Raw genomic sequence first — 26,262 nt, 5'->3', positions numbered from 1 at the left:
TTGTGACTTCTTAGATGAACATGGTGGAAGAGACAGATACTGTTACCTAAGGCAAGCTTATGAACTTTCAATGGGCTTTTTGTCCAAAGACCTTGAGTGACACTATTTAACAAGTCAAAGTTGTGGTGTTGAATTTGACCTTTAGTTTTGCTCAGGTTGCCAGCCCAGCTGAATGGGAAAGCCTTTCAGTGATGGGGGAAGGTATTGTCCAGGGCAGAAAATTAATGACACAGTCTTGCTTTAAGCTTGAAAAGATACTCTTAAATGCAAATAAGAGTCATGGATGATGATTCTATGTGCATTCCAGTTTGGGTCCCATAATGTGATAAAACTGTTTCTCTGAAGAGACTGGGTGGCATTTGGCTTGAATTTTTTTGCTAATGAACTTGTCTAAATTGTTCCCTCTGTTATTCAGCAAACTTTCTGAGAGGTGCTTGGATGTGATGATCTTCTTCCTCTTCAGGTGGATACAAGTTTGCAGAACGGTTTTGCCCCTGGCATGAAGCTGGAAGTGGCTGTCAAGTCTGACCAGAACACCTACTGGGTTGCCACCATCATCACCACGTGCGGGCAGCTGCTGCTGCTGCGCTACGACGGCTACGGCGAGGACCGCAAGGCCGACTTCTGGTGTGACATCCTGACTGCCGACCTGCACCCCATCGGCTGGTGCCAGCAGAACAAGAAGATTCTCAAAGTGCCTGAAGGTACCAGCTCTGTGACACACAGGGGACACACCGAGGTGCTCTTGTCCTGTGTCAGCCGGGCAGGCAGCCTGTGTAGCTGCTGTGGTGTGCAGGTGCTGTTGCTGAGGGAACAAACTGAGGTTATCTGCTGTGTTTTCCTGAAATCCCATGACAGAGGCTTGTGGTTATCTTAATCATCACCACAAAATCCACTGCTTTGACATTTTCTTGAAGTTTGTTGTTATTGTTGTTGTTGTTTCTTTGTTTTCAGTTGTTACCAGTGTGTGGTAGATGCTCTTGAATTAGGCAACACAAGATTGTGGTAACATCTTGTGTCTGAATAATCTTTATCTGGCAGGAAAAATCATAGTCTTTCTCTTTCACTGTTTGCTTAGGTATCAAGGACAAGATACCTGACCAGGAGGAGTTCCTTCAGAGGGTGCTCAAGGGGGCCTGCAGTGCCCCTGCTAACCTGCTGGAAGGGGTAAGTGCTGCAAGGGGCTGCATAGTGGGGTTTGGCTTTGCCCTTCATCATTAAAGGGACCTTATTTGAATTGTCAGTTCAATTCCCTTTTTAAGTTCAGGGGGCATTGTAATATGCTGTTGACCCTAGAGTTCCACTCTCTAGTGTTTCCTATTTACAGTATTTAATTTTTATGGTGTTGTCCTGAAACATATCTGTTGCTGCAGGTTTGGTTTGTTCATTAATCCTGGCAAAAGAAAGACCTTTTTCAACTCCCTAAGGTTTCAGTCTTCTTCCTATTCTCTTCCTCCTCCATACAGCTCTAAGAAAATAATGCTTTATTTATCTGGCTTTCATGTTGTCTCGTTTCTCAATTGACTCCTTTCACTTTGAATTGTTTTGTTTTGGAATTCTTCTACTAATGGTCACATTATTGTTTCACTTAATTACATCTTTTGCTAGTGAAGAACCAAATTTTTTATCCCCTGCTCTGCACTTAAAACAATATCTGCACCTTATATCAGTGTCTGGTTTTAAAGTACAGAACATAATGGTTTTTGGAAAATGCCTGTGACACCTTCATTACAGCTAACAGTTCTGTCTGTATGTTTCTGTCTAGTCATCTTTGTATGCTGGATGACTCAGTTTTAGAAAGAGGTTATTCATGTTTCCTTCAAACCTGGAATGTATAAATGATAATGTCTCTGAAAATGATAATGAGGACTTCAGTGAAATGTGTGACTGTATCTACAGGCAGTGCAGAAGCTCTGACACCAACACCAGCAATTCTGAGCATTGTCACTTCTGACTTGTGTTAGGAAGGGACATGGATTTCTGTGCCCCTGTGTTCATACTTTATTTATGCAGACAGAATGTGTGTAAGGAGGTGGAAGTATGGCATTTGTTTTGTTCTGTTGTACAGAATAAGTTGTATTCTTTTTGTAGCTTCACAGAGGAAAAAATCCATTGGATCTCATCGCACCCGGCTCCCGACTGGAACTGCAAAACATCCGGGATTCCCTGGAGGCCTGGATCGTCAACGTGGTAGAAAATGTTGGTGGGAGGCTCAAGTTGCGATATGAAGGCCTGGAGGATTTGGACAAGTTTGACCAGTGGCTCTTCTATTTGGACCCTTTCCTTCACCAAGTGGGTTGGGCAGCTCAGCATGGGTACAGCCTGCAACCACCTTTAGGTACTTGAAAACACAGCTTTTGTACGTGGTGATCAGAGGGTAGAGGCTGCTGCTTTAGTGCTCTGAATTGTCCTTCTGGGTGCATGTGGTGGTCACATAATCCATGGGATCTGACAAGTCCTGTACCTAATAAAATACAGGCAAAGGCACAAATAATCCTACAAGACTTTTCACCCACGTGTTCTAAATGCTTTTGCCTGTCAAAACTTTCCTCCTGTGTGGACAAAGGAAAGAAGTAAGGAAGGGATGGCTTGTGAGCTGGAGAGTGATGTAACATGTTTCCTGATGAAGGGAAACCTTGGGATAAAGAATTTGGCAGTTTGGAGGGGCACAAATCAAACTCTATTGCTATGTGTTCTGAGAGAAAAGAAGAAAAAAAATGACCACTCACTCTTTCCCTCTCTTTTTCCTCAAGCCATTAGGTCCTTGAGGAGTGAAGCAGATTGGCAAGAGATCCTGAAGAAGGTGAAAGAGGAGGAGGAGGAGTCCACTGTTCCTACAGATCTTTTTAAGGTAGTTTAATTCTGTGGATGATACCATAGAAATGCTATACTCCTGAGCAATGATTCGGGGAAGTCAGTCACTCAAAATTCTTCCCTTGTTTTGTTTTGTTGGGTTTTTAAATGTATTCCCTTTCTCTCTCTGGTTTAGAAATGTAATTATAAGGAAAAATAATCATACTGGTATCAATTCTCGGTAAGTTAGACAATGCACCCATCACAGTTACGTGAGCCATTAGTTGTCATGATTCACATGTTTTAGTCCTTCAGGTTCTTAGTCCATTTTTCTCAGCTTTGTTTGGACCCATAAGTAGAAGTAGAGGTGCTGTTGCTCTTGAATTTGTTGGGTCATGTACAGAGATATGAATAATTCTGGAGCAGGAGCCCTGTTCCGCAGGTTTCTGTTAGCCTGCAAATGGAGGCCTGTATAGTTCTCATTTAGTTCATGAGGAGTGCTAAAGGTTACAGGGAAAAACGTCAAATATTTATTTCTATTGACTTACTAGACCACTCGGTATTACCAAATCTTGCTTCTGTGTGGAGAATGGCAGAGGAGGAAATTACAGAGACTCAAATTTCCTACATCTCATCAAAAACTGTCAGTCTCAGGGGGCATTGTCGGCCTTTTCATTTAGAGAAGTTGCTGGTACTGGGACATGTTGATTTCTTGGGATGAGCTGATAAAAACTCCATAAAAACTCATCCTCTTCAGTCGATTTATATGAGGTACATCTCTTTTTTGATGAAGGAGGGCAGGTAATTAGAGCAACACATCATTTTCCAGGATAAACCTGTGATTGGAGTGCACTCGTTCTCTGAAGGCATGAAGCTGGAAGCTGTGGACCCAATGGCTCCCTTTGTTATCTCTCCTGCTACAGTTCTCAAGGTACCAGAGTTCTTAAACCAGTCCTGCTGAGATTCAGTTCTACTGCTGCTTCTGTTCTTAAGTGCTCAGGGAATTCTCATTAACTGGTTATCTTAAAATCTTGTGTTAGTTTCCAAGTAAAGTGTTTTGTCTCCCTCAGGGGACAGAAACAGCTGCTGGTGGTGAAGCCATTGGATTTCAATGGAGGGGAAACATTCTATAAAGATACAAGCTCAAAAGATCAAATTATGACAATTGTTAAAGCCAGATTTTTAAAATTGGGTAGATACCCTCACAATCTGAATATCCACCTGGAGATAGTTTTTTGGGGTTTTGATTTTGTGAAGGTTATGTCATTACTGTGTACACATGACATTTAGATGGCCTGATTTCCAAATGAGGGGTTTGAAAGTTGAAATGAAAACTCTCCAACATGATCAGGGGTTACTTTTTTTGCTATTTGCTTGTCCTGCTTTGATTTTCTTCAGGAGAGTAGTGGTATTATTTGTGACAGTCCATCCTGGGATGCAGTTCAGCCTTGTTGAAATAAGCAGTTTGTTATAGAATAGTGGGAAGACCACAGATGGTAATTTCTGTGCATTTTTCATGAGAAAATTCCCTAAAGCACTAGGTTCCCTTATCTTTTAAGTGCTCAGACATTAAGTTTTATTATTTATATTCGCTAAGTTTCTGGATAATGCAGATGAGTCCGCTAGTTTATGAATCCCAAAGATTCTTTTAATTTTATTTTTTCATAATGCTCCCAGTATTTCAAGGTAAAGAGTTTCCATCAGTCAATGCTACTGTTTAATAAAGTTATCAGAACATGCATCTCACAAGAGCCCGTGGTTCTCTTTTGGCTGACTGCAGGTGTACAATGACAAATATTTCCTGATAGAAATGGATGACTTGAGAGCCGAGCGCGCGAGCAGCCAGCGCTACGTTTGTCACGTCAACAGCGCCGGCATCTTCCCGGTGCAGTGGAGCCTGAAGAACGGGCTGCACCTCAGCCCACCCCCAGGTATGGCTCCTCCTGCTCTCCCCTGCTCAGCACCTGGCCAAAGCAATGGCACAAAGCAGTGCAGGAAAGATCCAGCCCTGCAGATCAGGAGGTTTGAGTTAGGGGAGCTGAGGTTTCCCAAGCACGAGCGTGGGTTTGGGAGGATGAGGGAGGCTCAGGATGTCATGCATAACAACCTGAACGCTGGAATGGATGCAGTGAGTGTTCCAGGCCTGAAAGAAATGTTGATTTCAGACTTTAATTAACATGGTATCAGAAGCCTGTAGTCTTTGCATTGGATTTTTGCTTCTGGTCAGAATGGAACATTGTTATCCAATATTTTATAACATTTTTAGGCTATCTTATCACTGAGAAGTTAATGAACTATTTTTTTTTACCAATGGCCTATCAGGCACTGTTGCAGATTGTTGAAACATTGCTTCAGGACATAAGGGAATAGCGTAGTGTTCCTGCACTGCTGAAATATTTATTCATTTCCTCAAACTAGAAATGTCCATGGTACTGTAAAACCTCATCTTCTGCTCTCTTACTTGCCACCTCACAATTCAGAATGTTTTGTTTTAGCTGCTCCTTACATCAGAGGAGCAGAGACTGTAGGATGTTTGTCTCCTGGCTTTTCTTGGATAAAGTGTGAAAAATGGCTCTGCCTGACCAGCATTTCCTAGAATTTTGCATTTGAAAAGTGAAATCTCACACTATAGGCATGTGACTGGAGCTGACAAAGATTTTAAGTTTCTGTTCTCCCTCCCCTGGACATGGTGGACATTCTGAACTGTGTGAGGTCTCGAGAGCCCTACTGGCACTGGTAAAACTGAGAAAATGAATCATTAAGTCTTTCTGTGGTTCAGCCCTTTCTGAGGAGAAGAGTCACAGAATAAGTTAGGTTGGACTGGTGAGGTCACTCCTCAAACCCTGGCTTCAGTTTTGGGCCTCTCACATCAAGACAGACATTGAGGAACTGGAGCATGTCCAGGGAAGGGAATAGAGCTGGAAAAGGGTCTGGATCCCGAGTCCTGTGAGGAGCAGAGGGTGCCTGGAGAAAAGGAGGCTCAGGGGGAAACTTTGGCTCCCTACAATTTTAGATTGTCATGTTAATACTATATTCTTACACTGGATTAAAAATTTTGTTTGATTTCTTAAACTGTTGTCACAGGTGTTCCTTTAAGGGGAGTGGAATAACTGCAGCACTTGTGTCCTTGCTAATTTACTGCCAGCCTCAAACTGACTGGCAGCACACTTTTGGGCCCCATTCCCTTCAGTTACTTGCTTTTTTTAGATCACAAGCCAAGTATTTCCCCCAAGAAGAATATAATTTTTCTTGGAAAGATTCTCTGTCTCCTGATGGAGTCCTTGTTAAGACACTTCCCTTCAGACGTGTGCAGATCTACAGCTGTTATCAGACTTGATGAGGCTCTTGGCACATCTTTCTGCTCCCTTTAATGACTTAGTATTTAACATATCTTTGAGAGAACAGCATGTTGATATTGTGCACGTTTTGAGTGCTCTGTTTTAAAAAAATAATTTCAGAGCTGACACAACAGCAGTTGCAGAAATTTTTCCTGAATTTCATCTGTACTCTGTGAAACTGTTTAAGATGGGTGAAACTGTTAGGGATGAAACTGCTTTCCCAAGTTTCAGTTGCTGCCCTTGTCTGCTTGGCAGATTGATGATTGAGGTTGGAGTGGTCTGACCTCACATGGCTCCCTGAAGCCCTAAGTCAGCTCACAAACCTGAGTGACCCAAGCAGATCTCAGTCTCTGTGTGTCAGGTGGGTTTGAAATGAGTCTTGGCTGCAAAGCTCTAACCCTTGGCTCTTTGCTGTCCTAGGTTACCCTGGGCAGGACTTTGACTGGGCTGACTACCTCAAACAATGCGGTGCCGAGGCAGCTCCCCAGAGCTGCTTCCCTTTGGTAAGGCTCTCCTGCAGGAAAATTTCCTCTGCTGCCTCAGTGACACCCCTGATTCCAGGGAGAAAAACTTTTTTTGTTTCTTACTTTAATTGCCTTTCCAAGTAGAATAGAATACTTGAGCTGGAAAGGACTTGCAATGATCAATTATCCCATCCAATGCCTGACCCTCTTCTGGGCTAAGCAAAAATTAAAACATTGTTCAGGGTGTTGTCCAAACACTGTCAGGAGTGGAGCTTTGAGCCCCTCTCTGGGAAGCCTGTTGCAGTGTTTGACCACCCTCTCAGGAAAGAGGTGCTGCCTGGTGTCCAGTCTGAACCTGCCCTGACACGGCTCAGAACCATTCCCACACATCCTGTCCCCGGGGATCAGCACTCCCCTCTCCACATCCCCTCCTCGGGGAGCTGCAGGGAGCAGTGAGGTCACTCCTCATCCTCCTTTTCTCCAAACTGGACAAACCCAGAGTCCTGAGCTGTTCCTCGCAGGGCATTCCTTCCAGCCCTTTCACCAGCTTTGTTGCCCTCCTCTGGACACATTTGAGCACCTTAGCACCTTACCTGTGATAATTCAGGAAGCAGAAGAGATAAGAGAGTATAAATGAGAGTGCACTGAAGTAGCTGCATGCCAGCTTCCTAGATAGGGAAGCAGTGGACCAAATGTTTCAGTTGTGATAAAGCAGACTGAAAGTAAATGTTTGTGTTGTGAAATTGAGATGTGTAAGAGTCCGTGGAAGAGACATAGAACAGCATCAATCATTGGCACTCCTGTAACTGTGGAAACAGGGCCTTTTAATAGACCTTATTTTCATTTAGTGAGGGTACTCTTTCAATCTTCCATCCTTTCAGATTGAAAAATTATTTCAATTGTATTAATCAATACAAAGTCATCTTAGATTATTACCAAATAATCATTTTACATTAACCAGTGCCTGAAGGACGTGCAAGATTTTGGGCTTTGTTGGTTCAGTGATAGTATTGCTGTCCCCCAAAGCACAATACCTTGTCAAAGCAGGAAAGGATATTATTAACACCTGCCTTCCAGTTCCATTTACCATACTTGGGCTATTGCAGTGCTTAGGGGGAGAAATTAGAATGAATAATTACCAGCTTTTGAAGAGAGTGTTGCTGGCTATGAATTCTTGTTGCCCTTGTTCTCTCTTGTAAACAGTGGCATCTTAGAACAGGTCACTGAATTTATTATCCCTTTTCTGAGAAGAGTTGATCACTGTAGGCTAGTTCCAGAATTCATGATGTATTGATCCTGTAATTACATTGCAGAGTGGCTCTGGGAAGAAGAGTCCTCTGGCTGGCTGGTACTTCTTATCTTTAATTCAAGAGCTCCAGAGACAGATAAATACCTATTCTTATGTTTTAGGGATTTTTTTTTATATAAATGCAAACCATACTGGTGAATCAAGTATGACCCTTCTTAGCCAAAAAACGTAAAATTAAAAGAAAGCTTCCTATTCTGCCTGCCAGAACTCAGATGAGGCAGGAATGTTATTTGCATACGTAAAGTGGATTTTCAAGTTAACATGATAGAATAGAGAACCTGGTCAGACTATTTGTCAGACTTATCACTCAGGTGGCAAGCAGCAGAGAATTTCTGATTGCTGAGAATACACTCAATCTTTTCAGTGAGCCTGAGCATCCTTATTTTTTGAGGACAGATACATTCTTTGCTAGGTCTGTCTGTAGAGCCTTCTTTAACTTAAATTTGTTGTAGTTCCTGATATATCTTACTTGTTTACAGTGTGCTAATATCTGAAATCTCCTCTGCCAGTGTTGAGTATCTTTCTGTGTTATGCAGGCACTGAGGGTTTTGTGTTGCTGCTGTTCATGGATATTCATATCCTATCCTGGATACACAGCTGGTGTCTTACTGATGTGTTCTGGCTTTTTCCTAGTTGACTTCTGACCATGGATTCAAAGAGAACATGAAACTGGAGGCTGTGAACCCAGTTGATCCTGAAGAAGTTTGCATTGCTACGGTCACCAAGTTAAGAGATTCATACCTCTGGCTTCAGCTGGAGGGTAAGCTCTTTTGGGGGAAGAGAGGAGTGCTTGCCCATCACTACACTTGCTTGTAGAGCCATCCCCCAGACTTGAGAAGAAAACTCACTATGTGTGGAATATGGCAGCTGCGCTGTTTCCTCAATGAAATCATAGTCAAAACCCACTTGCATTGTCTGTTTCGAGTTTGCCTTGGCTGGAACTGCTTATTTGAGCCAAAGATGGCATTTGTGCATTGCAGTGTCAGTGCTGGGCTCATGCGCTGTGCAAAGTGCTGAGCGGGGCCTTGTGGAAAGCAGGGGCCTTGTGACAGTTTCACAGATGAGTGACTTGCATTCTGAGCAAGCCTTGGCCAGACCTGGGAAGGAAAGTTTCTTCATTAAGATAGAATAAGCCTGTGTCAGCTGTTCTCCATTATAATCCCATTTCTTGATTGGAAGTACATCAGCATGCACTTACTATGCACTGTGCATCTCTGCTAAACTGCGGAAAGAAAATTCCCATCTCCAGCCTTTAGGAGGAAGTAAATGAGGTCAGGAAAGAATCTGGTCAGTAAAAGGGGATAAATAAATGATTGTTATTGTGTTCCAGATACACCATAAATCAAAGCAGCTTCACTAACAAACGTGCAGTAAATGTTAACCAAATTAGGGGGTTTATGACTTGTTTCAATTTTTCCTTTTCGAAACTGAACAGGCTCCAAGAAACCCGTCCCTGAGTGTATAGTGAGTGTGGAATCCATGAATATATTTCCAGTGGGTTGGTGTGAGACGAATGGATATCAGCTCAGGCCTCCTCGCAAAGCAATAGGTACCAGTTCTCTTCTGTTTGCAATGTTGGCTTAGAGCTGGTGAGACCTGCCACAGCAAATTACTGCAGAATTACTGCTGGCATCGCTGAGTTTGGAGACATTCATCATGCACAGAGGATCTGTGTGTTGCACAACTGTTCCCCTGGCTGTTGGGGCCGGTTGGAAGCCGTACAACTTCAAACCCCTCAGTGTTGGCTTGAGGCCCCTGCACGCTGTGGGGACAATCCATTGACCATAACAAAGAAGTCCTGCCTGTGTGTGAGCATCCCCCTTGCTCTGCATTTACTTCTGTCTGAGCTGTTCTTGCCACGTGTCTGACCCTGATACTGATTTTAAATATGCACTTGTGCAAAGTTAATTCCACAACAAAATAGGGTGGATTGTGTGCATATTTGGAGTCAAAATAAAGGGGATTGATTTTCTCAGCGGGTCAGGTGGTGATGATCCTTAATGATAAAGTGCTGAAGAGTAAACCCTACTTTTTTAACTACATTAGTAGGTAGAGTAAGGCGGTGTTTTCTCTCAACTGGTTAGTGAGACATGTTTGTTAAAGTTTAATCGGGGTTGGAGAAACTGAAGAATTTCTTCAGTGTTCATTAAGTAAGATAAGAAAATTTTTAGATTGAAATGAGCTGTCATTTTCTGCAAGTCAAAACAAGAGAAATTAATCTGCTTGCACTGCCAAGGAGAGATGAGGAAGAAGGGGGGATCCTAATTAGGTAAAAGATTATTTGAAAAAAAAAAAAATTCAGAACTTTGTTGGGGTCAAAGCCTGAAATTGCTGAAGAGGCATAATGTTGCATTACCTTGTTTTATTTTACTGCCTGGTTGTGAAAGCCAGAATAAGCAAGTGGACCCATCACCTAAATGACTGACTTGATTAGAATAGTGTTTTCCTGCATAGCAATTGGCTTAAGTCACTGGTGTTCCTAACCAGCTGATTTCATCCCACTTCAGAGTTAAAGTGCTGAAGTTACCGTGCCAGTAAAGTGGCACATTGGGCTGAAGAGCATATTACCTTTGGGTGCTGCAAAAGAAAGCATGTCATTCCTTTTTTGACTGGGAGTACAGGTGGTTATGGGGCTCTGATGCAAATAAAGAGGCACAGAAGGTTAGAGTTCACAGAAAACTGGGCATATGCATGCTTGATTTAAAGAATTTTTAAGACAAGTTGGAATAAACCTTCTGATTCTCTTCAAATTACTTGGGCCAGTGTACCTCTCATGCAGCTGGGTCAGTTGTCTGACACTGCAGTGATGGGAACATAGATTCCTTTTGCTGTATAACTTCAAGAAATGAATCCAGTTTGTTCTAGATGCTTCATTTATTTGTCTTTCATATTTTGCTCTTTTTTTCTTTCAGTAAACAAGCAGAAAAAAATTGCAGTAGTTCAACCAGAGAAACAGTAAGTAACAGGTTATTTGCTCTTATTTTTTGTTGAGTTTTTTCTCTTTATTTTTCAATTGTAAAATATGCTGTTAGGGAAGATGTAGATTTTCAAAAGTGCTGTACTGAGGGTTGAGAGATTCCACAGTCCATTTGTGTTTATGCTGATAGATTGTGCCGATGTTCAAAAAGAACACTTGCACTACAGTAGGAGGAGATAGAAAGCCTGGAATTTGGTTTTTTGTAATTGTTCCTTCCCAGATGAAATTTAGCCCAAAGCAGGCAAAAAGAAGAGTTCTTCTAATATCTACAATTAGTCTAGAAACTCTGTGTCATGCATGTGGAACTCAGTCTTGTGAGCCTGCTCAGAAATGCTCCATGGAATGCTCACAGTTGGCTTTATTGACTCTTACAGCTTTACAAACACCAGAGCTGTCAGTAGCCCTGCCAGTGTTTGCATTGCTCCTAAAATACTGAGCAGACTGTTCCCCCATGTTTTGCAGTTGGGATCCTTACCAGGGTACTGGAGTAATTTTGGTTGCATTTTGTTTAAAACCTAGCTTTTTCAGAATGCATAAAGGTGAGGCTACACTGCCTTGTGCTGGGAAATGTGAAGTTAAAAGAGCCAGGGGACATAAACTCCTGTGGTAGCTTTGGGAGGTGTCTGTCACCGTGGTGGCCCATGGACTTCAAGCAAGGAAGGATTGCTGCTCGCTGTAGCAGGACAGAAGTCCTTTCCAAATGGAATTTGGTAGTTTCTGCATGTTATTGTGAAACAGGGGAGGTATAAAAAGCAGGTTAATAAGGCTGGAGCTGAGGAAAATACGTGTTAAGGTGTTTTAGTAACAGAGAGGTGACTGTCATGACTATCTGTTTCCCCAACCTCCTTCTTTCAATTTCAGAATTTTATCTTCAAGGACAGTTCATGATGGACTAAAGAACCAGGAACTGAACTCTTCTGACTCAGGTATTGATCACAGAGGCCAGACTAACAAAGGCAATATCCTGTGAGAGTTCACCTGCTCAGTCCTGTTAGGGGAGGGAAGAGGAGGAAAGGGTTTGGAGATTTTCATCCCTTGATGATTTGTTGAACTTCAAAAATTAATGAAACAAACAAAAACTTGCAGTTACTTGTGTTCTGCATTTCATACATGCATTAAGCCTGGAAATCAGATTCTTATGCCAGAACATTACACCTCCAGCAGAGGATGTGTGAAACTGAATATGTACTGTGACCATGCAGGTCACCTTCTATTGTCACCTGTTCAGTTTGATAATGTGGGAGAAGCAGGTGTGCTGTATCTGTGCTCAGAATTGTTGGATTCTTGCTTTGGGAAGCAGATCTCTCTGGTTTTTTTGTTAACTTCATCATGGTGACAGAACCAATTCAAACAGCAAACTGCTTTGTGTGCCAGATGGCAAAATCTAATAATTTTCTCAACTGTTGCAAGAAGGAATGTGATGAATAAGTACATCTGCTGGTGGAAGTCATACAGATCCATCCATTTGGCAACACAGTGCCTCCTCCTCTGCTGTTTTCTGTACAGTGAAGTGCACATCTGAAGCTTCACTGAAAGCAAGACAAAAATTATGTGTCCTTGTTTATAATTTTAATTGGCTTTTAATAGAGTCATAATGTAAATTTGACTTCATTTATTTATCTGCCAGTTTTCAACTGCTGAATTTAAGGTCTTTAAGTGGTAGTGTTGCTCAGTCAAGAAAAACTACAATGCTGCTGGGTAAAACAATATTGGTTTTGTACATAAATGTATTGCAATATATATTAATACTTGAATGTTGAGCAATGCTGAACCATTAAATAGATTCAGAGAGCTTGATATCACTTCATCAAAGGTCAGTTTATCAGTTGCTGCATTTTTTGTTTGTTAATCAAAGGAAATGAAACTAAAAATGCAAAAGAATGTGATTCTTCAGTTTGAGCTAAACAGTGGAGAATAACTGCCAGATTCTCTGGTAGCAGAAGCTTGGGGGAGAGAAAATTTACTGGAAAATATATCTGTAATTGCTGTGTAGGAGCTGCTTCTGCTACCAAAAAGCTGGGATTGTCTTTGTCTTTGTTGTTTTTACTGGAATGATACCATGAGGCAGCAGACTAGCCAGGAGGGAATGTTTCTTTTCTGATACATGACCATCTTTATTTACTGCAGCTTGACAATTTGCAAGCACGGGTGTGAAGTATGAAAAGTGTTTTGACAACGTGGAATAACTAATGTTGCCATTGCAAACGTGACACAGAAACTACCTCAAATCCCTGTCACTCAAGCCTTTTTCCCCTCCTTTTTTTTCCAGCAGATAAACTGTTTCGTACTGCGAGATTCTTTCCTGGGGCATTTGCAGCCTGTGATTTAATTGTTTGTTTTCCCATTTCTCACTTCTCAGTGGTAATTAATGGCAAGTACTGCTGCCCAAAGATCTACTTCAACCACCGGTGCTTCTCAGGGCCTTACCTGAACAAAGGCAGGATTGCAGAGCTCCCCCAGTCCGTGGGACCTGGGAACTGTGTTCTGGTGCTGAAGGAGGTGAGCTGGATGGACACACTGCAAAAAGCAGTGTATCTTAAACACCAGAGTATCTCTCAAGTTACAGATGGTAATTCAGAAATTTAAGCTGATGATAAGTAAAAGTGTGTCTTTTTGCATATAATAAAGTATAAATCATGAATGGTTTTATGAATGGCTGATAAGAGTAAAAGCCTCTCATTTATCTAAATAACACTCAGCCTTCTACTGCTAAATTTTATTTTCTGTTAAAGCAGTATAACCTGTAATTACCACAATCAAATGAGTTAATATCTTTTTATAGCTGTAATAAATGTTTCCATTTTAATTAACAGAATTTAGCTGGAGATAATCCCAAAATTCCTTTATGGTTTGCACTGTTGATGGTAAAACAGACGAAATACAGATTTGCTTAGTCAAAATGGCAAACTACATTCAGTAATTGGGAAATGAAAATAGTTATGTCTGCTTTTTAAGTTAGATATAATTTGCATAGATCAGGTGAAATTATAGTTTGGCTTCTTTATGTAACTGGGGGAGGAGGAGGCCATTCTTTAATGCCAGAGAGCTTCTTCTCCAGAAGGTGTGTTTCACAGCAAATTTACAGATACTTTAATGTAATAATTATTTTTCTTAAATTTCAAAAAAGATCATGAGGTGGTTATTATCTGACCTGAGAGGCTGGAAATTTCCCAAGACATAACTAACTGGATATGCACACTTGAGCTGTCATTAAATGATCACTTTATATTTAAGAATTGGCTCAACATACCTGGCATTTTTACTTTCCCTCCAAGTATCTTAACTGGGAGAGACCTTAAGAAAGACTTTCTGCAGATATGCTGCAAAACAAGAGTCTGGTTGTCAAGAATCAAGCAGACTATTGAAGAAAGTCCATTTTGGCATGCAGAAAAGTACCCTCTCCCTCCTGCCTGTTTGAGTACTTTATTGTAAGAACGGCAAAAGAGCAAATGTGAGATTCTGTGGCAGCTTCATTTAATCTTGAAGGTTTATTCTACTTCATTGCCTGAAAGCAGAAAGTGTGCACAAATCCTGCTGATGTGCAGGTGCTGAGTGGTGCTGAAAGTTCAGCCAGTATGCTCAGTTGTATTCATTTCAGTTGTGAGTCTTACTGTAGGAATCCTAGAGAGAGTTTGGTGCTTGCATTATATTTCATACTTTCCTTTGATTTCTGGACTGTTGCATTAGTAGCAATAAAACTGCAAATTTGTAATGTCAAGGTTGTTATGCACCCAGTTGGGAATGATTTGGAATAAGCACATAGAATTAAAAGTACAATTACAGTGCACACTTCGTACTATCCCCCACTAGCTTCAGGTTATTCACAACTTCCAAGTTACTTTACAGTACTCAAAAAATTATCATTTTATTAAAATACAGACCTTATCTTGGTTCTTGGAAGCAAAACAGATGAGAGTTTAGGATTCTGCACTATGGTTTTGTTGTTAGCAGTAGGTTAGCAGGCAGCAAAATCCTGCAGTGCTTTTTGGCACATCTTCACATGATGTACAATCTTTAAGATAATCGCTCGGATTTAGCCAAGGTTATGCAAGTTTGGGAGTTCTTAGCCCCAGGCATTAGTTTAGTGATGTGTAATTCAAGGGCAATGACTTGGAAATTGCTGGATACACTCGTGACTCTGCAGACAAATTCTGAGGGCTGGGAAGGCCCAAAGTGTCGGCTGGTCTCAGTGTTCGTTTTGGCACTGTCAGGAGGTGTCTGTAATCCTGCTGTGAATGAGTGCTTTGATGCTAGTTAGGAGTGAATAGGAGTAATTTCCTATTCTGCCCTGACACTTTAAAACAGATTTATTGTACAAATAACTTACACATGTTTTCTGCTCTTCCCTCCCGCACTGTAGGTTCTCACTTTATTGATCAACGCCGCCTACAAACCCAGCCGTGTCCTGCGAGAGCTGCAGCTGGATGAAGAGGCTGCCTGGCATGGCCATGGAGAGACCCTAAAAGCCAAGTAAATTCTTCCCCTGTTCCCTGGCTCATCAGTCCCAGTAGCTGTTCTCTGCAGGCTGTGCTTTAGCTTACGTTTCAGGGAAGGAAAAATCACTTAGAACATATCAAGATGCCAACAGCCATTAAGTGTTGAATTCTTTATAAATTTCTTTATGAGTTCTGGTGGAGTGCATGTGATTTTAATGCTCCATAATTAGGCAGTATACTCTGCTACAGGTATGTGAGCAGCTAGAGACTGGTGTGGCACTGGTACAACATTGTACTGACAGACCGGTGGGTGAGGTTTAAGATTATTTCATTCTTCTGAAGATAATTGTCAGTGTTTTAAAGCAAAAACATGTACTACTTGGGAAGCTTCTCAGGCATTTCCACACAAATCTTTTAGTGGAAGAAGATTCTTCAGAAATAAAGTTAGAAGCTTTGAAATGGCCTGACATAGATGTAATTCTACAGCAGTCTACCCTAAAGTATTCCCAGTTTTCCTGCTGAGCTTTTTGGGTTGAAGCTTCTTTGCAAGATTACTTTTGCAGCTAGGAAAAGAGCACTGAACATATTTGCATATATTTGATAGGTCCAGATATTCCTTTATAGTCTAGGGATGGTTTTGTTAATTAGGTCACTGTGTTTGCATATTAGAGATTAGATTTTTCCCAATGTGCCACTGCACACTTCCCTACATAATTTTGAATGTGTCAGTAATTCTTTTGTTGCATCAGTTTCATGTATAAAAAGACATCTTTCCATATATTGGAGGACTGGTCTGAACTGGGCAATAGGAAGATGACAAAGGTTAGTGTAAATAGAAGGTGTAGCTGAGGAATACAGAAAAAAATATTTGTTTAGTCTTGTTGAAGTTCCTGTTTACTTTATTTTGCCACAGTAGTGACAGCAGGGGTATCTGGACTATGATGATACAGCTGGTTTTTACAAGGTATTAACTAGGTACTTGCAGGCCTGAAACATCTCTGGTAGTTATCAGCACATGCTCGTAGCTGTGCTGGGAGGACAAAGCAGAAATGCTGAGCAGTTCTGGCAGATAGTGCACAGTGCAGCTCTTTCAGTGTAATGGCACTGTTGGTGAACAAAAAGGAGTAATTTCTTCATTTAAATCAAACAGGAGCAGTATGTGGAGTTATGCAAATGACTGTCACAGGGAATTGTTCAGCAGTTGGACAAAAGCTGATTGGAAATGTGGCAGTGGTCCCCTTGCCTCCATAGCATGAGCACAGAAAGTCTCACCAAAAGCTGTCTGCTCTTACCTGAATGAGCTCAGTGCGTGCTCTCAGCCTTGATTTGAGGAACCAAATTGAGCTGTCCATGTCCGAGTGGGCATTTCTGCAGTCCCATAAAAGCAAAGATAGAGCAAACCATCTGTGAACAAAGAAAACAAAATGTCTGAACTGTGGGGCAGTCCCCTCAGATGGTGTTTTCTAGTTGCTGATAGCACAGTGTTGCTGTGTTTGATACTGCAGCCACCTCTGTGATGGATTTTCTTTATCTGGGGATCTGACATAAGAGGCAGGAGCCCCTTGTTTCCTGGACTTGGCAGTCCATAAAGTTCATCATTGCTCATATTTTTTCTCAGTTTGATCTCACTATTTTTGTGCACCTTTCAAGGAAGTCCTTTTATCCTGGTAATTAGAAGATTCCTAATTATGGTCTTATTTTCAATGCTAGATACAAAGGCAAGAGCTACCGTGCGACCGTGGAGGTTGTGAGGACGGCAGATCGGGTGGCAGATTTCTGCAGGAAAACCTGCATCAAGCTGGAATGTTGTCCAAACCTCTTTGGTCCTCAGATGGTTCTGGATAAGTGTTCAGAGAACTGCTCTGTCCTGACCAAGACAAAATACAGTGAGTAGTTCCCTGATCCACACCAAGGTGGAATTTGGAGTGTTATCTTTTAGTTTCTTTTGGCTTTGACTCCAGAAGGAGCAGCTCAAGCTCTACATAAGAGAGGCCTACAAAATAATCATGTTCCAGTGTGTAGGGGAGAAAAAAATAATTCTGAATTAAGTGGTAGAACCATGGCTTAACTTCTGTTGTGTGCTCAAAACTTTGTTTTTAAAACAACTTCTGGGACAAGAACTGACTAATGTTGTAATTTAACTGGCATTATAATTGATTTTGTCAATTTGTGGTGAGGAAAAAAATGTAACACCTTCAAGCTCTTTACTTAGTTTTTAGGGTTTTTGTAGACTGGCTTTAACCATTTGACAGTGTGAGAGCAAACAGTGCATTGAGGCCATGTTTAAAAACTAAAAATCATCATAAAAATCACCATTAAATTGAACCAAATTCTTGATAATTTTGGTATAAAATAGGATCGTTTGAGGGCTTCCCAGAAATGGAGGGAGTGAAACTTTATAGGGCGAACAAAATTGATGAGTAACTATTTTCCCTTAAACCAAATTGAAGTGGAAAATACAGACATACTGATTTTGAAGTTTTGCAGAACTGGGATTCCTATTGGGAAGTGTCCTACTGATTTTCCAGTCCTGATGAGGGGCAAGCATAACTAGTGACACTGAAGGTGTGTTTCAGCACTGTGCTCCTTTCTTCTGTCCTGGTAGCACACTATTATGGAAAGCGGAAAAACAAGCGGATAGGTCGGCCCCCGGGTGGCCACAGCAACCTGGAAGTAGCCATGAAGAAACCAAATAAAAGACGGAAGAGACGAAAACATTTCTTTGTTCATAAGAAAAAACGTTCTTCTACGTCTGTGGATAACACTCCAGCTGGATCTCCCCAGGTAGGACACTGCCAGCAGTGCTCACAGATCTGGGATGTGACCTTTGCCTGCTTCATTTGAAACAGCAAACGTTAGGTCCTTGTACCTTCGGGGTTACAGCTGCCTTTTTTCTTTTTTCCTAACTCTTCAGGGCAGCGGGGCAGAAGAGGAGGATGACCAGGATGAGGTGGATGAGGAGTCTCTGACTGAGGACAGCACCTCGGAGCACCAAGATGAGCTGCTTGAAGAATCAGAGGTGTCAGAGAAGAAATCCCTATCATCATCTCCCACCCAGAGTGAACTGTCGCATTCCCTGGCTCAGGACCGAGACAAGCGGAAGAGGAAGCTCAGGACCTTCTCCTTTTCTGATGATGAAAATAAACCTCCTTCGCCAAAGGTAACGTGGGATGTCACTTTCTGCCCTGGCTTGCTCCCTGCTGAGCAAGCACCAAAATCTTGGGGGTATTAACTACAATAGGTGTGTTCTCTCTTTCCTTGTCAAGGGTGTTCTGAAAACTCTACAGAATAATTAAAATCTGTGATGTTTGTTGTGGTTGAGTCATAGGACTGTAATAAAGACTAAGCATATGTGATATTTTGGGAATTCTTTTGACTTGTCTAGGACATAAAGATGGAAGTTGCTGAAAAGCTGCAGCTGGACAGCAACCCTCTGGAATGGAGCGTGGCTGATGTGGTACGATTCCTCAAATCCACTGACTGTGCTCCGCTGGCAAGGATTTTCCTTGATCAGGTATCATTTTCTGTCTGTTGAATGTTGAATCTATCACTTGGCTTTTTGTACCCTAAGGAGTCAGGAAATCATGTTATGAGGAAACAAATACTTGTGCAACCTGCAGCAGTTTGAGAGGAGAGTTCAGGGAATGACCAGAATTTTCAGATTTCTCACTACTGGGGGAAGGGTATTTTGGTCTGCAGAGTATCTGAATCCTAAAACTAACAATAATGCTTACAACAAAGCACCATGACAAGAGTCAACATTTTATTTGCATCTTGGTTAAAATTTGCCTAAAACCAGTGTCTATTAAAACTGTACTATTAGAACTAATGGTTAGAGTGGTGTGTGGTGGGGGATGTTCCAGATAGACTTCACCTTGTGGAACCTTTATTTCTACACAAAGATTCAGTGGTTGGTTAAAATTACTTTCTGCATAACATTCCCTGGTTTCTATTGTTGGGTTGTATTTTTTACAATAGTATCTCTTATGAGTCTGTGCCTCAGTGGATTTGAGCTGGCATTTTAAGAAAGGAGTTAATTTGCTGTATGTGAGAGAGATTTTTAAGCTGCCTGGGAGAACATGAAAGAAACATCTAATTCGCAAACAATCACAAATCTGAAATTACAGCAAGTCAAAGCTGAAGGAGCAGGAAGAATAACAACAAAGTCACTATGGAATTTTTGTCTTCTGACAGGAAATCGATGGCCAGGCACTGCTGCTGCTGACCCTGCCCACTGTTCAGGAGTGCATGGACTTGAAGCTTGGACCAGCTATTAAACTCTGCCATCACATTGAGAGGGTCAAACTTGCCTTCTACCAGCAGTTTGCAAACTGAGGAGCAGCCAAGTTGAAGTGGACCTTTTAAGCACAACTACAAAAACATGCTCCTTCCTCTCTAGCAAGTAAAGCCAAATGAACTTAAACTGAGGCCCTGGTGACCTAAAAGTGTGTGTCAGCCTCAATTTTTTCTATTTCAACAGAAGGAAGGCAACATCTGGAGCAAAATGCCAATGCAAACACAGGGGCTACTCTACCAGCTGCCAGCTCGGGAACACAATAGTCTCTTGCTCTATGGTTCCCTTTTTTTAATGTATTTTTTAATGATGACAGAAAAGTCTCCTCTTGTGGGAAATGACATTTCAATAGTTCTGTTGGCACAGAACTTTAAAAGGAGAAACAGATCCTGTTTACGTTCGCATGTAGGCTGCCAGAAATAACCTTTCTGTTCCTGATGTTTCACAGAATCCCCTGCCCTCCCTGTGGATGAACACTTGCTTTACCACAGCACTGACTTTGGAATGTGTTCTTTGCACATTCGTGTGTTAATGTTGAGATTTTTAATGAGTTTGTTCATTGTTAGGACAACAATGTGGCCACAGGGTTCTGAATGTACAGTATAGCAAGAGTGTGGTTCCTTTTGAAGTGTTTTTTTTTTTTGTTGTTTTTTTTTTGTTTGTTTGTTTCACTGTTGTTAGTTTTGCTTTTGTTTTTACTACCTCTGTAGCCTGAACAGTAGAAGTGATTAACTAAAAAGGGAGGGAACTGCTCGTTCTGGACACATGGTCTGTGGCTGCACAGCAGTCTGACTTCTGTGGGCATGTCCAGAGTGCAAACCAATGTCAGCTTCTGTTCCAAAGCTTTAGCTGAAACTTCTGTAGGCATAACCTGGATGTTTCCTTGTTTCATATGTCAGAAAACTGAATTATTTTGCACTTCTCTTACAGGCAGGCTGTAGGACATAAGGAAGGAAAGAGAAAGTGCCTCTGCATTTTCTATATTTGAGTTGTCAGATTTTTTTTTTTATTGTATGAAGTTATTTCCTTTTTCTTCTAGCAAACAATTGGACCATGTACTTAGAGCCTGTCAGCAGACTTTTGCTTTGCTACCTGAACATCTATTTAGAGAATACACTGAGGAAACTGCAATTAATAGAGGACTGCAACATAGCTCTGCCAGTGTTTGCATTCTGGAAACTCCTACAAGCTTGACTTTGTATTTTTAACTATCTGCAGATGCTCAGGATCAGACTTGATGAAAATTTGGTGGGTTGGCACAAAGGGATTTATGTGCTTTTATTACAAAAAAGGAAAAGGGACAGTGGGACATCTTAGTTCCATCAGTAGACTCACAGTAGGATGAACTGCTGATTTTAATTTTCCATGGTAATAAAACCCAATCAGCCACTTGCTGTAGGCCAGTGCTTTAGACTTGGAGTAACAGGGCTTACTTTACTTTCCATTAAGGTGTGGGGAAACTCACATCAGGCTCAAGATCTGCATCAAATAAGTGTTGAGTTTCAGCCGGCTTGCATTCATTCACTCTGCCTGTTCTCAGAGTCTTTGGAGGAGCACAGGCAGGAGCTGGATGTGTGCAGCTCTGCTCCTTTATGTCCTATTCAAATCCACCTCTGCAGGAAGCCCCTGAACTACAAATGTATGAGTTAGGAAGGTGCTTGCTGCAGGAATGAGTTTAGGAAAGATGCAGTTATTGGGTTCTGATGAACAGGGATTACTCTGGTCAAATGGAATGACTGGAGTGTCCCTTAAGGCCCAGTGTGATTGGCCATTCCAAAGCTGTGAGCTGCAGGGTTTAGCAAAGATGTGGTCTGTGGGCTGAGAGCTGAGTTGGCACAGCCTGTGACTTTACCTGCCACTTTGGTGTTGAAGGGGAGCTGCCTCCAGTGAAAACTGCTGGGACTAAGCAGAGCTCAGTGACTGGGGGTGGTTGATTTTGCCCCTTAGGGTAACTGTCTAGTCAAGGCAGTACTAGTTACACAATTATTAAAATCAGACTTTTTTTTTCATGTCAGAATCAAAATGTAAATGTCAGATTATTTATTAGCTGAATATTCCTGATGGAGGGCAGTGTGCAGCTAGGACAATTTTTCTCCCACATTGTAACCAGAGTGTAAAGACACAATTAAATTGAAATCAAAGTGTCCCTTTTTCCTCCTTACACTGGATATGTGGCCAATAAATGGATGTTTTGGCTCTTCATATTATGCTTAGATCATTTGTTTGTACTCAGTCCCTTAGGACAAACTAATAAGCCATTAGGCTTGAAAAAATTTCTAAAGAAACATTGCTGCTTTGCTGCCAGTATCTTGTCTTGAGAAATTTGACCAGTGGAGAACTTCTGGGCTGAAAGATGATGCTTTTTGGGTCAGTGCAGTAGCATAGCCAGAGTTCTGTTGTCCTGATGCCTGGCAGGATTGACCTGCATAGCCAAGAGATGTTGTTTCCACCTTTTCCTATAGATAGATGTCTTTTTAAGTAGTTGTCAGGAGAGAGCAGAGCTGAATGTGCCATTTAGTGGACCTGTTAACAGGTGCCTGGGGTTTTTAATACAATTGTCATACTTCCTTTTCTCAGTAAATAAAGCAGTCAGCAGTTTCAGCCATTAGTGGGATACTTACTGGTCACCTTTGGCATGTTTTGTAGGGTGGATTATTCTGCCTTGTTTTGGGAGGCACTGACAGTCTGGTCCCAATGGGATCTATTTTTGTTGAGATTTTCAAAAGGGATCTTTTCATTATTTGTTAAATGTTTTTATGCTGCACACGGGTACTGTACACTCTGTTTCCTGGAAAAAAAATGCACTCTGTTTTATTGCTGGATATAAAAGGGATAATTGGGGCTTTACCTTGATGGATGGTGTTTCTACTTGACTCTGTTTCAAGTTCCTCTTTCTCTATGTGTGGCAGATGACACAACTGCACTTGTTCATCTTACTCCACTATGACTTGAAATGAGCTCATATGCTGCTTTAGTCACTCTGTTTCTTCAGAACTGGATTTTGTGTAGCTGGTGGCTGAATCTTGGATTTGGGTGACAGCAGTGTTCCACCATCAGAAATCACTGGGGCTGCAATAATTTAGGGTTCAGGGGTTTGTGCTGTCCTCTAGCACATAATTCACCACAGTACAACAAAGCTGGAGTCCAGGAGAAAGGCACTGATGTCCCACAAAGGTCTCCAGTACAAGAAAATGAACACTGAGCCTTGTGTACTGTTAATGTGGCTGGTAACAGGAGTTTACCATTGGCTTGACCCACTGAGGGTTTGTGTTCTTGCTTCTCTTGTTTTCATACACATTGTGCAGTCTTGGGTTTGCACATTGTAGCTTTAGAAACCTGATGGTGCCACTTTGACTGTGCTAAGCTTAGCCTTGTTAGGCAGGAGGATTTTGTTGGGTCACTGTTGTGTGCTTTCTGCACCAACTCAAGGATTCTGTAACAGAGAAGTATTTGACCTCCAAAAATGCCATGGAGGCTTAATGTGATAGAATTATTCCCAAAGCACAAGCAGCTTGCAGTCCATCCTAAACTGAAAGCAGTCCTTCCAGGAGAGGAGAGGTACAGCACTGATCTTGGTGAATGAAGACTACTTTTTTCCTATCTCTAAACATTTCTGAAAGTTCCTCTTTGAGGAATGAAATAAAAGACAGATTAATTTCTGTATTGTATAGAACTCTAGGAGTGTTTGCAGTCTCTCCTGGGGTTAATGGAAACAGTACATACGGAGTTTGGGAGCAGTTTTAAAGATTAAATAATCTGTCACAACTTTTAGCAGTATTTTGTTGTTGTTTTAGGATTTGCTAGTGTTTGTTCTTTATTCCATTGATGCTTTAAAGGAGGGAAGGAGTATTTAGCTGCTAGGTCCACAGAAGTGTAAATATATTTGCAGTCGATTGGACTGAGCACTCCATTCTTCTGTATGAAGTACAAGCCTTGGTACTTCCTTAGCAGAAAGCCCAGTGGCTTGTGAGATTTTTGAATGTAATGGAATAGGCTTCAAAACTAATGAGCTTGAGTTGGAGACTGGATACCTTTGGACCAAATCTGTTGTTACTAGATGAAGTAGCCTTACCAGAAAGCCAAAAATATGATCCTGTACAAAGCTACTCCTTAACCAGTCCTGTCACAAAGTGTCAGCCTGGTTACTGCCTACTGTGAGCTCAGATTACCTGAAAGTAACTAAGCACAAAGACATAGGCTCGGTCAGGAGACTTCAGATGTAGGATGAAGGCTCCCCTCCCAAGGGATTGTGTGCTGACCCCTTGTTTCAGAGTGCTGCTGCCCTTCCCCAAACATGCATGTAGCCTTGTTTTCAAAGGCAGCCTTTTGGGTGAAGGATTGCAATGGGACTTGGGAACACCAGAGACAACAAGCCTCTTTTATTGTTGTAAAACCAAAACACCTATCTGTATGAAACACAACGAAAATGAGTTAAAGTTAGTGACACTTTGTCTCCATGGTCATTTGTAGCTTCCTCAGCATGGTATCTTTTCTGAAATGCACCAGACAAGTGGACTTTCGATGAGAAAACAAAGTTGCTCTGTTCAGGTGCCCAGCCAGCAGTGTTTGGCTCAGCTGTAAGCCATGGAAGTGAGCAGATCTTGTGCTGACAATGTCCCAGGGCAGTGGGTCTGAGTGACTTAGCACAAACAATGGCACCCCTGACCAGGGGGAGCAGCCCTGGAGCTTGGGGACAGCTTGTGGCACAGGGTCAATACTGAGCTCTGGGCACAAAGGAATTCTCACCCACTCTGAAAGTTGTTGAGCACCAGTTTCCAAGAAACCTCATGGCAAAACAAACAAAACATCTGGAGGTGTCATGTTTCTCCTCTCCTTTTTAATTTTTTTTTGTATTTTCTGTTTAAAATAAATTTAAAATAATCTCTATAGACAATCAGAGGTCTTCTAGGAATCTCTACCCAAAAGGGTGCCAGCTCCACACCTGTGGGCCTCTTTCTTATACTAACTCATTGGAACTGATGCACTTTTCCTGTATTTTGCCTTTTTTAATTAGCTGCTTGTTCTTAAACAAAGATTTAAATGCATATTGTGTTGTGTCCCTTCTGCTTGTTTTACCTTTCTTTATCTTTTAAAAGAAAAAATATATATGCAGTGAGACTGAAGTACTACATGGAAGAGAAACATGCACAGAAAATATGCCTATGAAGTCCCACCATTGTTTGAGCAGGTGTAACAATTTAATCAGACGATTTTTTAAAAAAATATTTTGGATGGATATTTTACTTGTTTTGTCTGTAAATAGTGTACAAAAGTTTGTGTTATATGACAGTTTTAAGTGGTTGTAAGAAAATTAAAAAAGATACTTAAACTGTTACTGTTGGCTTTAGTTTTAATATCATAAATATTGTTGCTGACCATGAGGAATTTTCCATCTTGGAAAACTGTGGAAAATTATCTGGCATGTTCCATTGCTTGCATAAAAGGTAAATGTAAGCCATGTAAATACCACTTGGAGCAGCTTCATGTTGAAGAGCTTGATTGGGTTTATTCAGTTCCCTCAGCTGCAGGAGTCCTCTTTATCAAGGCTTCTTTGAACCTTGAAAGCTGCTTGATACAATCCACTGCAAACCTTGCAGGTGCTGCAGCTCCTGGATGGTTTCGTAAAGGTTAGTGCTACCCCAGCAAGCTGAAATTTTAAAACAGGCTTTGCTTCCTCCGAATAACATGAGATATTTCAGAAGACTTTGCCTTGCAAAGTTCTTGTCTCCTTACTTGGCATTCCAACAGATTGTATTCAGCACTTGTTTCTTGGCTGCACTTCAGTTACCTTGAGCTGATTTTATATTGGGTGCAGAAAATGCATAGGAGTGGGATGAAACTGATTTGCTTAACACTGTCTTTAGACCTCTATAAATATGTAGGATTTAACATAAATCTTCTACTTGCCTTCACAGAGCACTGTCTGCTTGAGAGAAATCTGAAGGCTTGTGAATAGTACATAGCAGGAGGCAGTGGTTTGTCTGCCACAGGTTTCAGAAGGGCTTATAGGAGTCATGATGAGATTAAACCCTTGAAGAGGCATTTTGGGGGAATGATCTGGTTTAAAGCATGGAAGTAACACGAGGCATAAACCCTTTGAGTTATGTTTCCAGATTCATGTCTGAAACACAGGTTTTATGTGTAAATAGCATTAGGTAAATCTTTAACCAGTATTGGGGTTAAGGTCAGGTACATGTGTGGGATGTCTAATGTTCAGCAGCAGCTGTGAAAGCTAAAAAACCACCCTGGGCCACAAGCAAATAGGTCAAGCCTGGGTTGCAAATGCTGTGCTTGTATGCAAGGGGGAGAAAAAGCAACCTGCTTTGGTCCTTGTCTTTTCTGTTAGGTAACTATTTGCTTTCCTGAGATCTTCCTTTTGGCAGCTCAGAACAGAAGAGTCTTGACCTGGGGCCAGAGGCACTGGACAGAGCATTTTGGCTGTGTGCTTTCTAGTTCAGAGAGCTGAGAGCATTTTTTTCTACCTGCAACTTCCAGACATTTATGACACAGCCTAAAAATCAAAAAAATCACTGTCATGTGCCAATACTGTTTGGTATCGCCTGCTAGGAAGGACAGTCACGTACATAGGTTTGCAATGCAGACACAACAAATGTTATTTAAAGAACTATTAATTCATGTGCTTGCCTTTGC

At 41.5% G+C, this 26,262-nt stretch overlaps 1 protein-coding gene across 4 annotated transcripts in view; it reads left to right on the top strand.

Annotated features, from left to right (window-relative positions):
* Window positions 1–24,946, top strand: part of SFMBT1 (Scm like with four mbt domains 1) — a 71,318-nt gene extending 46,372 nt beyond the window's left edge. For all 4 annotated transcript variants that reach the window (XM_085590662.1, XM_021534057.4, XM_085590660.1 and 1 more), the window contains 18 exons: window positions 464–704; window positions 1,079–1,167; window positions 2,092–2,338; window positions 2,754–2,851; window positions 3,623–3,724; window positions 4,574–4,724; window positions 6,552–6,634; window positions 8,538–8,664; window positions 9,340–9,453; window positions 10,817–10,859; window positions 11,743–11,807; window positions 13,241–13,380; window positions 15,242–15,351; window positions 17,028–17,203; window positions 17,923–18,101; window positions 18,232–18,477; window positions 18,703–18,831; window positions 19,512–24,946. In XM_085590662.1, the coding sequence (XP_085446788.1) occupies window positions 464–704; window positions 1,079–1,167; window positions 2,092–2,338; window positions 2,754–2,851; window positions 3,623–3,724; window positions 4,574–4,724; window positions 6,552–6,634; window positions 8,538–8,664; window positions 9,340–9,453; window positions 10,817–10,859; window positions 11,743–11,807; window positions 13,241–13,380; window positions 15,242–15,351; window positions 17,028–17,203; window positions 17,923–18,101; window positions 18,232–18,477; window positions 18,703–18,831; window positions 19,512–19,652 (2,481 nt within the window). In that variant the 3' untranslated portion in view covers window positions 19,653–24,946. The remainder of the gene's footprint in view (window positions 1–463; window positions 705–1,078; window positions 1,168–2,091; window positions 2,339–2,753; window positions 2,852–3,622; window positions 3,725–4,573; window positions 4,725–6,551; window positions 6,635–8,537; window positions 8,665–9,339; window positions 9,454–10,816; window positions 10,860–11,742; window positions 11,808–13,240; window positions 13,381–15,241; window positions 15,352–17,027; window positions 17,204–17,922; window positions 18,102–18,231; window positions 18,478–18,702; window positions 18,832–19,511) is intronic.
* The last annotated feature ends 1,316 nt before the right edge of the window (window positions 24,947–26,262 follow it).

Source organism: Lonchura striata, chromosome 12 (genome assembly GCF_050655825.1).
Source record: "Lonchura striata isolate lonStrDom1 chromosome 12, ASM5065582v1, whole genome shotgun sequence".
Taxonomy (NCBI): Eukaryota; Metazoa; Chordata; class Aves; order Passeriformes; family Estrildidae; genus Lonchura; species Lonchura striata.
Note: the sequence above shows the minus strand (reverse complement) of the source record. Positions and strands in the feature narration are given on the sequence as shown.